Source organism: Dunckerocampus dactyliophorus, chromosome 14, assembly GCF_027744805.1.
Source record: "Dunckerocampus dactyliophorus isolate RoL2022-P2 chromosome 14, RoL_Ddac_1.1, whole genome shotgun sequence".
Classification (NCBI taxonomy): Eukaryota; Metazoa; Chordata; class Actinopteri; order Syngnathiformes; family Syngnathidae; genus Dunckerocampus; species Dunckerocampus dactyliophorus.
In genome coordinates this window covers 14,140,870-14,153,085 of record NC_072832.1, presented here as the reverse complement: position 1 = coordinate 14,153,085, position 12,216 = coordinate 14,140,870, and the positions used below count along the sequence as shown (strand labels likewise).

Here is a 12,216-nt window from a genome sequence, read left to right as displayed (position 1 = left end):
GTCCCCCTGGGGGGCAGCGTGTCGTGAAGTAGGCGAGGACTATACCATACCCTGTACTCTTCTTCAACCAAGCTGGTGCCAGCAACTCATACAGTGGTTTTTAAAATGGACAAAAATGTCCATGGGGCCGAATGACAGAAAATGATTTTTAGTGTCTATAGCAACAGTAAATAAGGTAACCAAGTGTTAAACAGCTTTCAGCATGATGCAGTACAAGTTTATACCACTGCAAACTATTCTAATTAACCAAGCTCTCCAATTTTGAGATGAATCACTAAAATGACACAGGGGCAAAGTGACTTTTAGTGTTTTGGCTCGTGTGGTCCACTTCATTCCCATATAGTGATTCATAGTCATTGACTTTAATGTAGGGCGACTCTTACCTTCCACAGTGGCATTGTAGACGCCATCGTGCCACATGGGACTGCACGTGTTCACAAGTGGACGTTTCTAGGTTCACTCCATTCAAGGGACGCCCTCCATCACAACACTGTTGACAGCACGTGGATCAAAATACAAATGATTTAATGGAGCACATAAAGCCAGGATGAAGGCTTTTCATAGCATCAGTAAAACCACTTCAAGAGTCAGTCAGCGTGTATTGTTAATAACATCTTCACACAATGATTCGTGCAACTTTTAATTACATTTTAGGATGAATAACTAGGGTTGTGAGTAGGCCACCGGGATGTATAATAACACACAATCGCCTACACCATAGGAACACACTAAGGCACAATACATGCATTTTACTTGTTTTATTGGCTTGAACTAATTGATATAAGTAAAGTATAGCACAAGTCCACAGCTAAAGGTGGTATAAAGACCTGAATAGTATAACTTGTAGTAAGAAAAACTTGTAAGAAAAGACTCCAGTTGATGTAAGGCGTAGACATTTACTATGGCAAAACAATATCATTCAATGATATTGTACTTTAAATGAACACAAATACGTTTTGGTGGACATGTCGGGTGGACATGTCTCTTTGAATGTCTACCAGACAGTATAATCTGGACAATCACAAATGACTGTTGTATTAAATTTAGCTCACTAACGATATGAGTTGTTATTAATGCCCCTTAAAATGAACAAACCTTCATCCAACAGATCCAAGCACAGTAAAAGAAATTGCAAGCGGCAGTGACCCATCTTTGTCAAAAAAAAGTCAATAGAAACCATACGGACTGAGAACAAATTGCTCCAAAAGCAAAACAGAGTGGGCTTAAAATTGAGTTCTGTATTGCGCCTCCCCCATTCAAGGTTTTCAAGAAAGCAGCCTTCCAGTGCCAGAGCCATGATTGGCCTGCTAAGATGGACGGCTTTCCTGTGGACTGTACACTTAACTCCTTGCACTTTTGGAATGGCAGTGAATGAACGAGCAGGTAACTTTCATTTTTTGTCAGCGGTATGTTTTCTCTCCAACCAGTTTCTTCAGCAGGTGATTTAATTGATGAGCTCCTTCACTCCAACTGAAGGTGTTGAACATTAAAATCACCTGCTTTAGTGACTGGCTGGAAAGAAAACCTACAGTGTCTCGGCCCTCCATTGCACGAGTTTGACACCCCTGGTTTATAGCATATTAGCCCTGCAACTAACAATTATTTTCTGAGTCGATTAATCTGAAGCTTGTTGTTTTGATTAATCGAGTAATCGGTTAGGCCATAGATGGACCAAATCAATCACAGTACCGGTACCGGGCCATGGGTCATTTGGTAGAAGAAGAAAAATAATTTCCATGGTGTTTTATTTTGAAAAGTGGGCAGATTCCCTCTGTTACATCCGTCTCACTTGACGCATGTCCATTGTGCGTGTGCTAACTTTCTCTCTACTGCTGCTGTATTTTTAGCATTTTTCTTTCACCTCATATTTGGTGTCAAATGCTGATACTATGTGGGAATGCATAAAGGTAAGTTTTGATGACTTATTGAGTGCTAATGTGCACATTTGTCTCAAGTTAATTTATGCTAGCGCACTGCCTTTTACCACACACGTCAAACAGCGATGTAATAATCTCTCTGGAAAAACTCCAGGCTTGAACTGGTGGATGGTTGGTCGGCATTCATTTTGTGCTTTTAATGTGATGTTATTCATGTCTTACCCCACCTCGGTCCGCAGGATTTGTGGGAACACAAGCCGGTCCGTGGGTCAAAAAACGTTTGGGACCACTGGTTTAGTCCGTATCAGAAATGAGGCAAAAATGTTGGTCACTGTTTTCCAAAGTCAAAGTTATAGTTAGTTAAGTTATAATATTTTGTTTTGCCTAAAACACAAACATAATAGGTCCGCTTTCATGTACTGCAAAGGAAATTTAAAAAATATACACATTTGAGAGGTTGAAATCAGAGAACATTTACATTTTTAAATAAAAAAGATGACTTGAATGCCAAAATTAATTTAATTTAATTAATTGGATAACTGATTAATCATCGATTCATCGATTAATTGTTGCAGTTCTATAGCGTATAAAACTGATTCATGCAGTATAATTCAGAATGTCTCTTCACAATTATACAAAAAATACATGCTTAATTTCCGCAAAACCTTTTATGAGGTGGTGCATGAGACTTCCCCGGATGTACTGCCCATTTGTTTGTCATCCTACATGAATCAGGTCGTAGCCTGAGAGCTAACAAACAGACGAACAAACATATATGATGATTTCTTCCCCCGCTTTTGTTGACATTTCTGCGATTGGCTGGCAGCCAGTCCAGGGTGTACCCCACCTTTCCGCCAAAGACAGCTGGGATAGGCTCCAGCGTACCCACGACCCTAGTGAGGACAAGCGGTATAGAAAATGGCTGGGTGTTAAAATTTCAGCCGAGCACTCTTCTAAGTGACATTCTAGCTCTACATGCGTATTACGGTCATACAAAACCTGTCGGTGGTAGCCTTTGAATAAAACTCTTAAATATAATATAGAAATATGTTTTCTGACTGACTTTTGAGTTTTGGGGAAAGTGCACTAATGAGGTCAGATTTCAAATTCTAACTTTGTTCCCAAGTATAAGTACCATCTTATCAGAAATAATTGGTTTGTTTTCTTTCAGATGGCTCATGTTCACTAATGAATGTAGAGGAACACAGGTTTTCTGATGTCTTAGATCATCCTCTGGAAATCAGAGGTAAAGAGCAAATTTGCAATGTACAATGTAGATAACTGCGGTTTAATCCCCTAACACACCCTCTACGATCCTCTTTTGCAGGATTTGATCTCACAGAGAAGTTTCTTTTGAGAAAAGGGACAGTCTCGGAAGACCTGCCTTCATTTCGGCTGGGAAGCAGCCCCCTTATCAAGCCAACCAAGTGAGTCGCACATACATTAGATGTGTGTTACATCTACATTAGGGGTTCAGAGGTAGATGTGTGCGGACAGATGGTCTGTTGGGCTGCTGGAAGCTAGTAAATAATAATCCAGTATGTACTGCTTTGTACAACTCTGTCCCTTGGCAATGTGGTACGATACGCAAACGCAAACCCCCAAGGCTGTAAAGAATCTTAAATTGCAATGTTCCTTTAAATTAACAGCCATGTTATTACTTTTTGTCCTCTCACAGTCACTGCAGTTTCTAACAACTGTAATATTAGACTGACATTTTAAAATTAGCATCATAACTCGTCTGTTGTTTGTTGGCTGCATCTCTCCAGGTCAGTGGTTTATGTGAGTGAAAGGAAGAAAAGCTTAAACTCGCCCGGGAGAAGTCGTTTGTAGACGTTTTTGTCTTTTTCTGACTTTTTTGTAGGTAGAAATTACCTTTGTATTATAGTGTCAATACCAGACCTGCAATATGTACACATTTTTCATCCGCATTTTGACCCTTGAAAACGCGTTTATGCGTCACTGCTCTCCAGGTACGCATTTTGGTGCATCGCTCGTCTCTGAAGCCTGGATAATGCTGCTGTGTTGAAGCACCAGCGGACGCTCGCTCCTCCCACTGCAAACCCTCTTGCGTTGCGTGACGTGCACCTCCAAAAAACGTTTAACCTGGCTGACCTTAAAGGCTGTGATTGGCTGGCTTGTGGAACAATGTTTCCTGTGTATATACGACTTGTTCAGCGGGCGTACAGCCCTCCGCGGACGCCTTTTCCTTTTTGGATCAACATTTTTAATAAAAATGACTTTTCACACATCGAGCTCCAATAGCTCCAATAATACGGAGGAAGCTAAGAAGCTAAACAGCCAACAAGAGTTGTGGTTGCTCACACAGTTGACGTCACGTCACACGCTCAACTCTGATGAAGAGCTATAAAATCAATGATGTCAAGAGGCCATTTTATTGGCCCGCGTCCCGTTGCAAATGAAATTTAACAAAACAAAAAAAGATAATGTAAAGAGAAAAAGCTGGAAATGTTGATACTAATAACTAATAATAACACAAACCTTTGTCTTTAAATACATACTGTGTATATCTAATTTTTTTTTAGCCTTTTTAAGACAATATGTAACAATGTCAAATGGAGGGGCATGGAGGAATACACATTCTCTAAGTACAGTCAAACCTGTCTTAGCGGTCACCTGTATAGAACGGCCACCTGCCTATAGCGGCCGCTGAAAAATTCCCCGCAGAAAATTTACGTGTTATAGACCCTGTGTATAGCAGTAACCTGTCTAACGCGGCCAGCGGCCACCCATTTTGTATCCCTTGGTCAACATCTGACCGCATATAGCGGCCAAAATGCCGACTCAAGTAGAAGCTTCATGCACGAAAAAGTTTATTTTTTTAAGCAATGAAGCCATCGTGTGTAGACTTTAATTACTGAGTCGTAGCTCAGTCACAATCATTCACAAGATCCACACAAACTGTCAGTTGTTCGACATAAAAAAAGCCGTCTTCTTTGGAGCTTGTTGCAGACAGTGACACCGTTTATTTCCTGGTGTGAGACAATGTGCACTGGTCAATACTGTAATGCCCCTTGTTGTGGGGAAGGAGAGACTCACATCGCCGATGCACTCTAATCGCTTTATTAACAGCGATTTATTAACCTAGTAGTTCTTTACAACTTTTATCCGCAGTCCCACAGTGCCCTCTACTGGTCAACATGTAACAGTATAATTATATGTATCTGCAAACACAACAAGCTTCTAATCACAGACGTGTTAATATGTGCGCGCACAAATTCAAAATGGCCGCCAATCAAACGGCCACCTGCCACTTTTGCCGTTTCCCTTTAGTGGCCGCTATAGACAGGTTTGACTGTACTACAGTAGAACCTCGGTTAGTGTGCTTTTCCTCGAAAATTTACGTCACAATTTTGCCTCGGTTTACGTGCATTCTCCGGTTAGCATACAATATGCCGCGCGTCTTGTTGTGTTATTAATACAGTGCCTGTAATCTTAAAGTATTTTTTTTTTTAATCAGAAAATGCCCTTCCTTGTTAGCATCTTATTAGCTAGCTAACAAATAGAGTCTATAATGTCATCAGTGGTTGACTCAAAAATGTAAACAAAACATGTTTTTATAGTTTTACAATTATAGTTTTACATGCATAAAACAATTCTAAATGCATATAAATGACAAATGAAAGGGATAAATAAACATTACTTTTACCTTCACTGAAGACGTGACTGTTCCCAAAGACATGATGTGGCAGATCAACCACCACCACCTTCCTCTTTTCCCTTGAGTTATTTTTTTTTTTTTTAACTCAATAGTGTTTCGCACCTTCTTTGTCAAAATGCTGGAACTTTCTTTGGCTCCATTTTGGATTTTTGAGGTGAGAAACACTACTGAATTCAAGAAACAGCTCATGGCCAAACAGGAAGATAGTCATGGTTGAGCTCGCTGCCGCATCGTGTCTTTGGGAACAGTCATGTCAAGAATCACGTCTTTGATGAAGGTCATAGTAACCTTAAATGTTCATGTATCCCTTTCATTCATCATTTATGTGTATTTAAATCCATGTTGAATTGTTTTCTGCATCTCAATCTATAATTGTAAAACTATAAAAACACATTTGCTGTGAACATTTTTGACTTTTTGGAACAAATGAATTGGATTAAATTTATTTGTGATGGGAAAAATTGATTCAGTTAGTGTCTGTTTCGGCTGCAGTTGTACAGTCTGGAACGAATAGTAGTATGGAGGCTTTACAATATATGAAGGTTGACTCGAGGCAGCCGGGATAAACACTGCTCAGAGCAATAGGTCCATTTGCCTTGGCTAATAAGGGCAGATGGTGAGGTGAACCATGAGACGGGGAGTTATTTGAACAGAATTAATATATACTACATTTATTCTACAGATGTCCACAGGGCAAAAAGTTGGACAGTGGGGGGAAAAGTCTGTGCATGTATAATAAGACAGGAATATTAAAATATGTAACTACATAAATGACACTCTGAGGTGCTACTTACTGGAGACCTTTATGCCTTGGTCAACTGGTGGGAGTGCTTTGCTACTTCACTGATGTCATGACGAATTCGGGGATTGAATATGATTTAACATTCATGACGTTCTATTGTGCTTTTACATTTTCTGCCATCAGTGTGCAGACTGTGTCTTTAAACTCTTCACACTTGTGTTCTTTGTTTGTGTCCTTATGTTCAAGGGAGAACAAATTGTCATTCTTCCAGGAAGGGAAGGATATTTTTAGTCATTTACATGACATGCAAGCGCATAAGTGACTGCCACTCTCCTTCGAGTAATGTGAAAGAAACTTTGCGCCAGGTGATTTGCGGTCTACTTCCTTGCTTCGTCACCCTGCTGAAAATACATTTTCTTCAGCCGGCACTCTGTTTCCGTCTGTTCGTCGTGTCCGCAAAGATGCTGCTTCTCAATGACACTGCTGACACTGTCATTGGTTATCATGGCGGAGCCTGCGATCCCTCTCATATCCAATTATCTAAGTACTCTGACAGGTGATACTGCATGTCAGCTGAGGAGGGAACTGCACCCAGTGAGGCCCCTCTCTTCCCCTTGCCCCTCCCTTCACAGCCACTAAAACATTGCCCCCTTTAACGTCTAGCCTGGATAAGTGAAGCAGATGCTCCGTTCTCTCCATCTCGCTAATGTTATGTTGGATCTATAGCGCAATTCATATCGCAGTGCATAGATCATGACAAGGAGCATTTATGTGAGGTGACCAATTCTTGTACAGTCTTAAGGCTCAGTGTGTCCGTCTTTGTCGGTCCTTTGTGACCATGTTTGCCCTTGCCCTCCTTCTTAATATATTATTATATACATTATATTATATGATTATCTGATTTTAAACTTTGTACCTTTGAGCCTGTCAAGTGCCAAGCTTGAACCCGTTAGATTTTGGTGAAAATCTGGGTAAATGTGCAGTTAGAGTACCATCTTTTCCGGACTATAAGTCGCTCCGGAATATGAGTCGCACAAACCAAAAATGCACAATGAAGAAGAAAAAAACATATCTAAGTCACACCGGACTATAAGTCGCATTTTGGGGGGAAATTTATTTTATAAAATCAGAGACCAAGAACAGAAATTTCATCTTGAAAGGCAAGTTATAGAAATAACAATAAAATGCAGAACAACAGGCCGAATAGGCGTCTGTTAACATAACGTGAATAGGTGGTATGTTAACACAACATCCATGCATCCATTTTCTATACCCTTCTCCTCATTAGGGTCACGGGGGCATGCTGGAGCCTAGCCTAGCTGACTTCGGGCGAAAGGCGTGGTACACCCAGGACTGGTCGCCAGCCATACGCAGGGCACATATGGACAAACAACCATTCATACTCACATTCATATGGACAATTTTAGAATCACCAATTAACCTAACATGTTTTTGGAATGTGGGAGGAAACCGGAGTACCCGCAGAAAACCCACGCACACACGGGGAGAACATGCAAACTCCACACAGAAATACCCAGGGGAGAATCGAACACAGGTCTTGGCCACTGTGTGGCCAACATGCTAACCACAAGACCACTGTGCGGCCCTTAGCATAACATATTAACAATTATTCAGATAACTATATCCCTAACAAAATAACCAAACTCTTGATCTCACTCCAAATAGCTACCAAATCCATTGAATTCTTCATTCTCGGTGTCACTTAAGAACAATTCCGCCAACTCCAGAAGTAGAGGGTGCACCACTTCCTCTTCATATAAAAACATATATAAAAAACATATATAAGTCGCTCTGGAGTACAAGTCGCAGGACCAGCCAAACCATGAAAAAATTTGACTTATAGTCTGGAAAATACGGTAATTAATTGCTGTTCTTCCACCTTCTACCTTGGATTTCTTTACTTTTGTTAAAGGAACCTTTTTTCTCTTTTTGCTGTTGGAGTTGTGATGTAACCATTACCACCACCCTAGAATTTAGAATGGGTACGGTTTTGTCTTTTTATCTTATCTTCTGTGAACCAGGCAGGGGTGAACCTATCATAAAAATAAAGAAATACAAATGGGGTGCATCATGATTCATGTTAACAGGCAGTGTTTCCATGTGGCAACTGAGCCCAAAGGAAGATAATGGAGCATGTCGTTCTGCAGCTTCCACTATTTTAGGAAGACTTTCAGATTTTTCAGTGTCCGTTTTTTTGTCCAGAATAAGAACATTTATCACTGATATTGGACCTGAGAGAGGACCTGCTGGCTCACAGTGTCTGTTCTAATACATCCCAAAGGAGACTTGATGGGCTTGAGGTCAGGACCAGTCATGGTCTTCAACACCAAACTCAGCCAACCATGCCTTTAGTCCTTGCTTTCTGCACTAGGGCACCATCATACTGGAATTATTTGAGTTAGTGTTGTGTCCCAATGCTTTTGACAATAGTGTGCTAAGTCCTTTTATCCACACTGTTGGCAGCTTATTGTTCCAGATCCTAGGCATTAACTGAGGCATGAACAGTACAAGTCCTCTACCATGTTTCTTGCATGCTTGTATCCATTAAAACAGGAACGGGGGCTCGTGCTAAGACATTGTTAAAGCCATGCTAACATGAGTAGTGTCTCTAACGTGACAATTCACCTTGTTGAGCCATCTGTGATCCCTCGCTGGATCGTGTGTCAGCGATAGGGATGTGAGCCAATTGGGTTAACATTTGAGCTTTGATTGTTCCAGTCATGGCAATCTGATTCCTTAGGCTCTTTTAAAATGACCCTCCTGTTTAGGATATCCTGATACTGTACCTTCCGAGAGATATTCAGCATTGGTAGCGTTGGAGTGGCTATTTTCCAAACCATAATTCCGTTAGCTTGAGTTTTGTGAGACTGTCAATTTCTGCGATCACATTGTGTGCATATGAGCATCTTTACTGTTATTGCAAAAATGCCTGCAATCCATCGTACACTTGAATGTATTTCATTTGCAAAAGTTGTTTTATTTCCAAGAATGAGGGTAAAAAAACAATTTGCAAACCAACCTCCACTGAGGTTTGGTTGAGGCCATTTAGGCACAGATGGCAATCAATGTGATTTTGTGAACTTTGACCCTCTGGCCCCTCTGAGATCATGTGTGTCACACTGTAGCCAGACCGTGTTTTGAAATAAGAGCAGGCTTGTGGCGTTAGCAAGCTGAGTGGAGAACTCTGGGATAGCAGCTCTGCATTGTATTGTCATTTTAAATAAACACTTTGATCACTTGTCCAACTCAATAGATGCCATATATCACATACTGTACATACAACGTAACATTAAGGTGCTCATTACACCAAAATACATGTTAATCTTGTTATTTTCGCTGTAAAAAATAACATTGAAAGGCATATTTCCTGTGTTCGATATGTGCTCGAATGTTGAAATATTTATGGGGGTTTTTTTACACTTTGTCACCTCTTCAGGAGCCAATGCTGGCTCAATTGCGATGGTCCAGTTCTGGGTTAATTTCTGTTGTTTGTTATATATATATATTTTTTTTTAAATCGTACTCCTTGCCCACTCGTTGTGTTGAATGCTTTTGTTGGAACGCTTGAGGAGATGGAGTAAGCTTGCTCACATTTCGAAAACTTGATAGGAAAATCGTTTTGATACTGTCAAAACACAAAAGTCAAAAACCCACAAGACTTTCGACTGCGGAAAAATTGTGTCAAGGTGGCAGTAAGCCAATCCAGAGTTTTTCTACCATATTCTCTATACCAGGGGTCACCAACGTGGTGCCAGGTAGCCCCCACGACCACATGAGGCTCCTGCAAGCCTGCTTTTCATTCAGGTTTTCAGTTAATAATGAAAGAACAGTAGAAAGAAATGCATTCTGAAATACAAAATGTGAGTTGTGGACACCAGCATTTTGTTAATGTTCTGGTAAAACAAGCATATGTGCTTTGTTTGGGTTTAAAATTAGCTCTGAAAATAAATGTTACAAAAATGAGTAGCTCTTGGCCATTTTCATTTTGTAAAAGTAGCTCTCACAAGGAAAAACGTTGGTGACCCCTGCTGTGGAGCTAGCTAATAGCTGTCAGTGGCTATCATTGCCAGTTAAACATATCATACTCGTCACAGCACAATATCAATGAACATTATTATTGTGTTATTGCTGTGAATATGTCACTTTCTTTGCTTTGCTTTGTGTTTGTTTGAACCTTGTTGCCGGCCGGAAAGTGTTCTTGACGTGAATTGCTAGCTAATCTGGTTTGAATCTGGTTCTCGGAATGTGTTCTGGTAGTGTCAGTTATTAATATAATAACGTGACAAAAGCAAAAATCCTACTCTACCAGTCTACCAGTCTAAAATCTACTCACCAGTCAGCCATTGTGGATGTAACTTGTAACTAGCTTGTCAAACAGCTTTGCTCTGATCAATCAATGAGAGGACGGAAAATTGCTGACGTTATTGCAGCTGGCCATTAGAGGCCAATCTGAAATCTGATTGGTTAAAGAAACAGCCCAGTACTAATAGTGTGACATGAGCCAGCACTCCCGGCCCTGGGCAGATTCGATTGACATGGCAACGCATAGAAGCTGAATTCTGATTGGAGAAAAAAATGTAGCGTACACTCTAGACTGTAAGCAGTGCAGCCAAGAGACACGCTATGAAATGAAGATTGTAGACTAGATTGTAAATGAAATTAATACAATTTCATGGAACAAATACTAGAATTTAAGTTGTAAATGTAGGTCAGTGCTTCTGATTGTGTTTAGGCCAGCAGAGAAGGCTTTGCTGGCCCCGACTGTACACCTCTGGTTTGCACAAAGTTGAAGTTATTCTGTGCTGAATTTATATCATATATTATCATATCTTCAAGCCACTTTTCATACTGAATCATAGCTGAAGTTGTTCAGCAAACAACCTTTCCTTAAGAGTCCTGATGTGGACACTAATGGCAGCAACTGATGTTTAACTGCTTACATTTTTAGTACCTTTTTTTTTTTTACTTTTCATTTTAGTCACGTACCACTTACAGACAAATCTCAGAGAATTCGGGGGACACGGCGGAGGAATAGTACAGAGCTCAGAGATGATAGAGTGAAAACTAATTTCTGACCTTTTTGGAGAAACACCCCACCACCACCTTTCTCAATGACCTCATTGTTGCATTGCAGTTTTTTTCTGATCTTGATTTAGCATGTTTATGCCCCTCTTTTTTGTGTGTGTTTTGACAAAATTGTGGTTATTATTTTCTGTGATCTATAAAATTAGAACGGGATGCCAAGTTGTGCCATGAATGACTTAACGGGCTGTAATTCATGCAAGAGTGGCTGGTGGTGAGCCCGTGCGGTGGCAGTGTGAAAGATGATATTGTTTTTTCTATACAGCCGCCATCTTCTCTGCATATTCTTGCTCCTGCTCTGGACGTGGAATTGTTATTTGACTTTTCAGAGCAGCTGAGGTCAAACACATAAACATGCGTCTTCATTGCATGAGGCGTCTACGAGCCAATAAGTGTAACACATGGCAGTGCAGTCGAGATAAAAGATTGGCTTGTGTGACTCTGGATCAATGCCTATATGTTTTCATTAGCTGAATGCCAGGAAGGCTGCTGCAAAATTCATCACATTAAATGACATCCAATGTGTCAGCTATATTTATATATTTCTGAAGTAGAGGCTTTATTGATCTTAGACATTTGAGGCAAGTTTAGCCATTGCTGAGCCATGACACTCACTACGTTTACATGCACAAAAAAGATTGAATAATTAAATGAATGAAACCAGCTTTTTATAATGTAAACGTAAACACCTAAATTCAGTGGTTCTCATTTTCTGTCATGCTCCCTTAGGGGGCATCATTTTTTTTGCTAAACAAACCACTGCGTGAGTTGCTGGCACCACCATTCTGAATACAATCACCTGATTATCAAAA

The 12,216-nt window shown here is 40.4% G+C and overlaps 1 protein-coding gene across 5 annotated transcripts in view; it reads left to right on the top strand.

Moving 5' to 3' along the window:
- Positions 1-12,216, top strand: part of LOC129194231 (collagen alpha-1(XIX) chain) — a 147,898-nt gene that overhangs the window by 1,202 nt on the left and 134,480 nt on the right. For all 5 annotated transcript variants that reach the window (XM_054799309.1, XM_054799308.1, XM_054799310.1 and 2 more), the window contains exons 2-4: positions 1,262-1,383; positions 3,049-3,123; positions 3,205-3,304. In XM_054799309.1, the coding sequence (XP_054655284.1) occupies positions 1,296-1,383; positions 3,049-3,123; positions 3,205-3,304 (263 nt within the window). In that variant the 5' untranslated portion in view covers positions 1,262-1,295. The remainder of the gene's footprint in view (positions 1-1,261; positions 1,384-3,048; positions 3,124-3,204; positions 3,305-12,216) is intronic.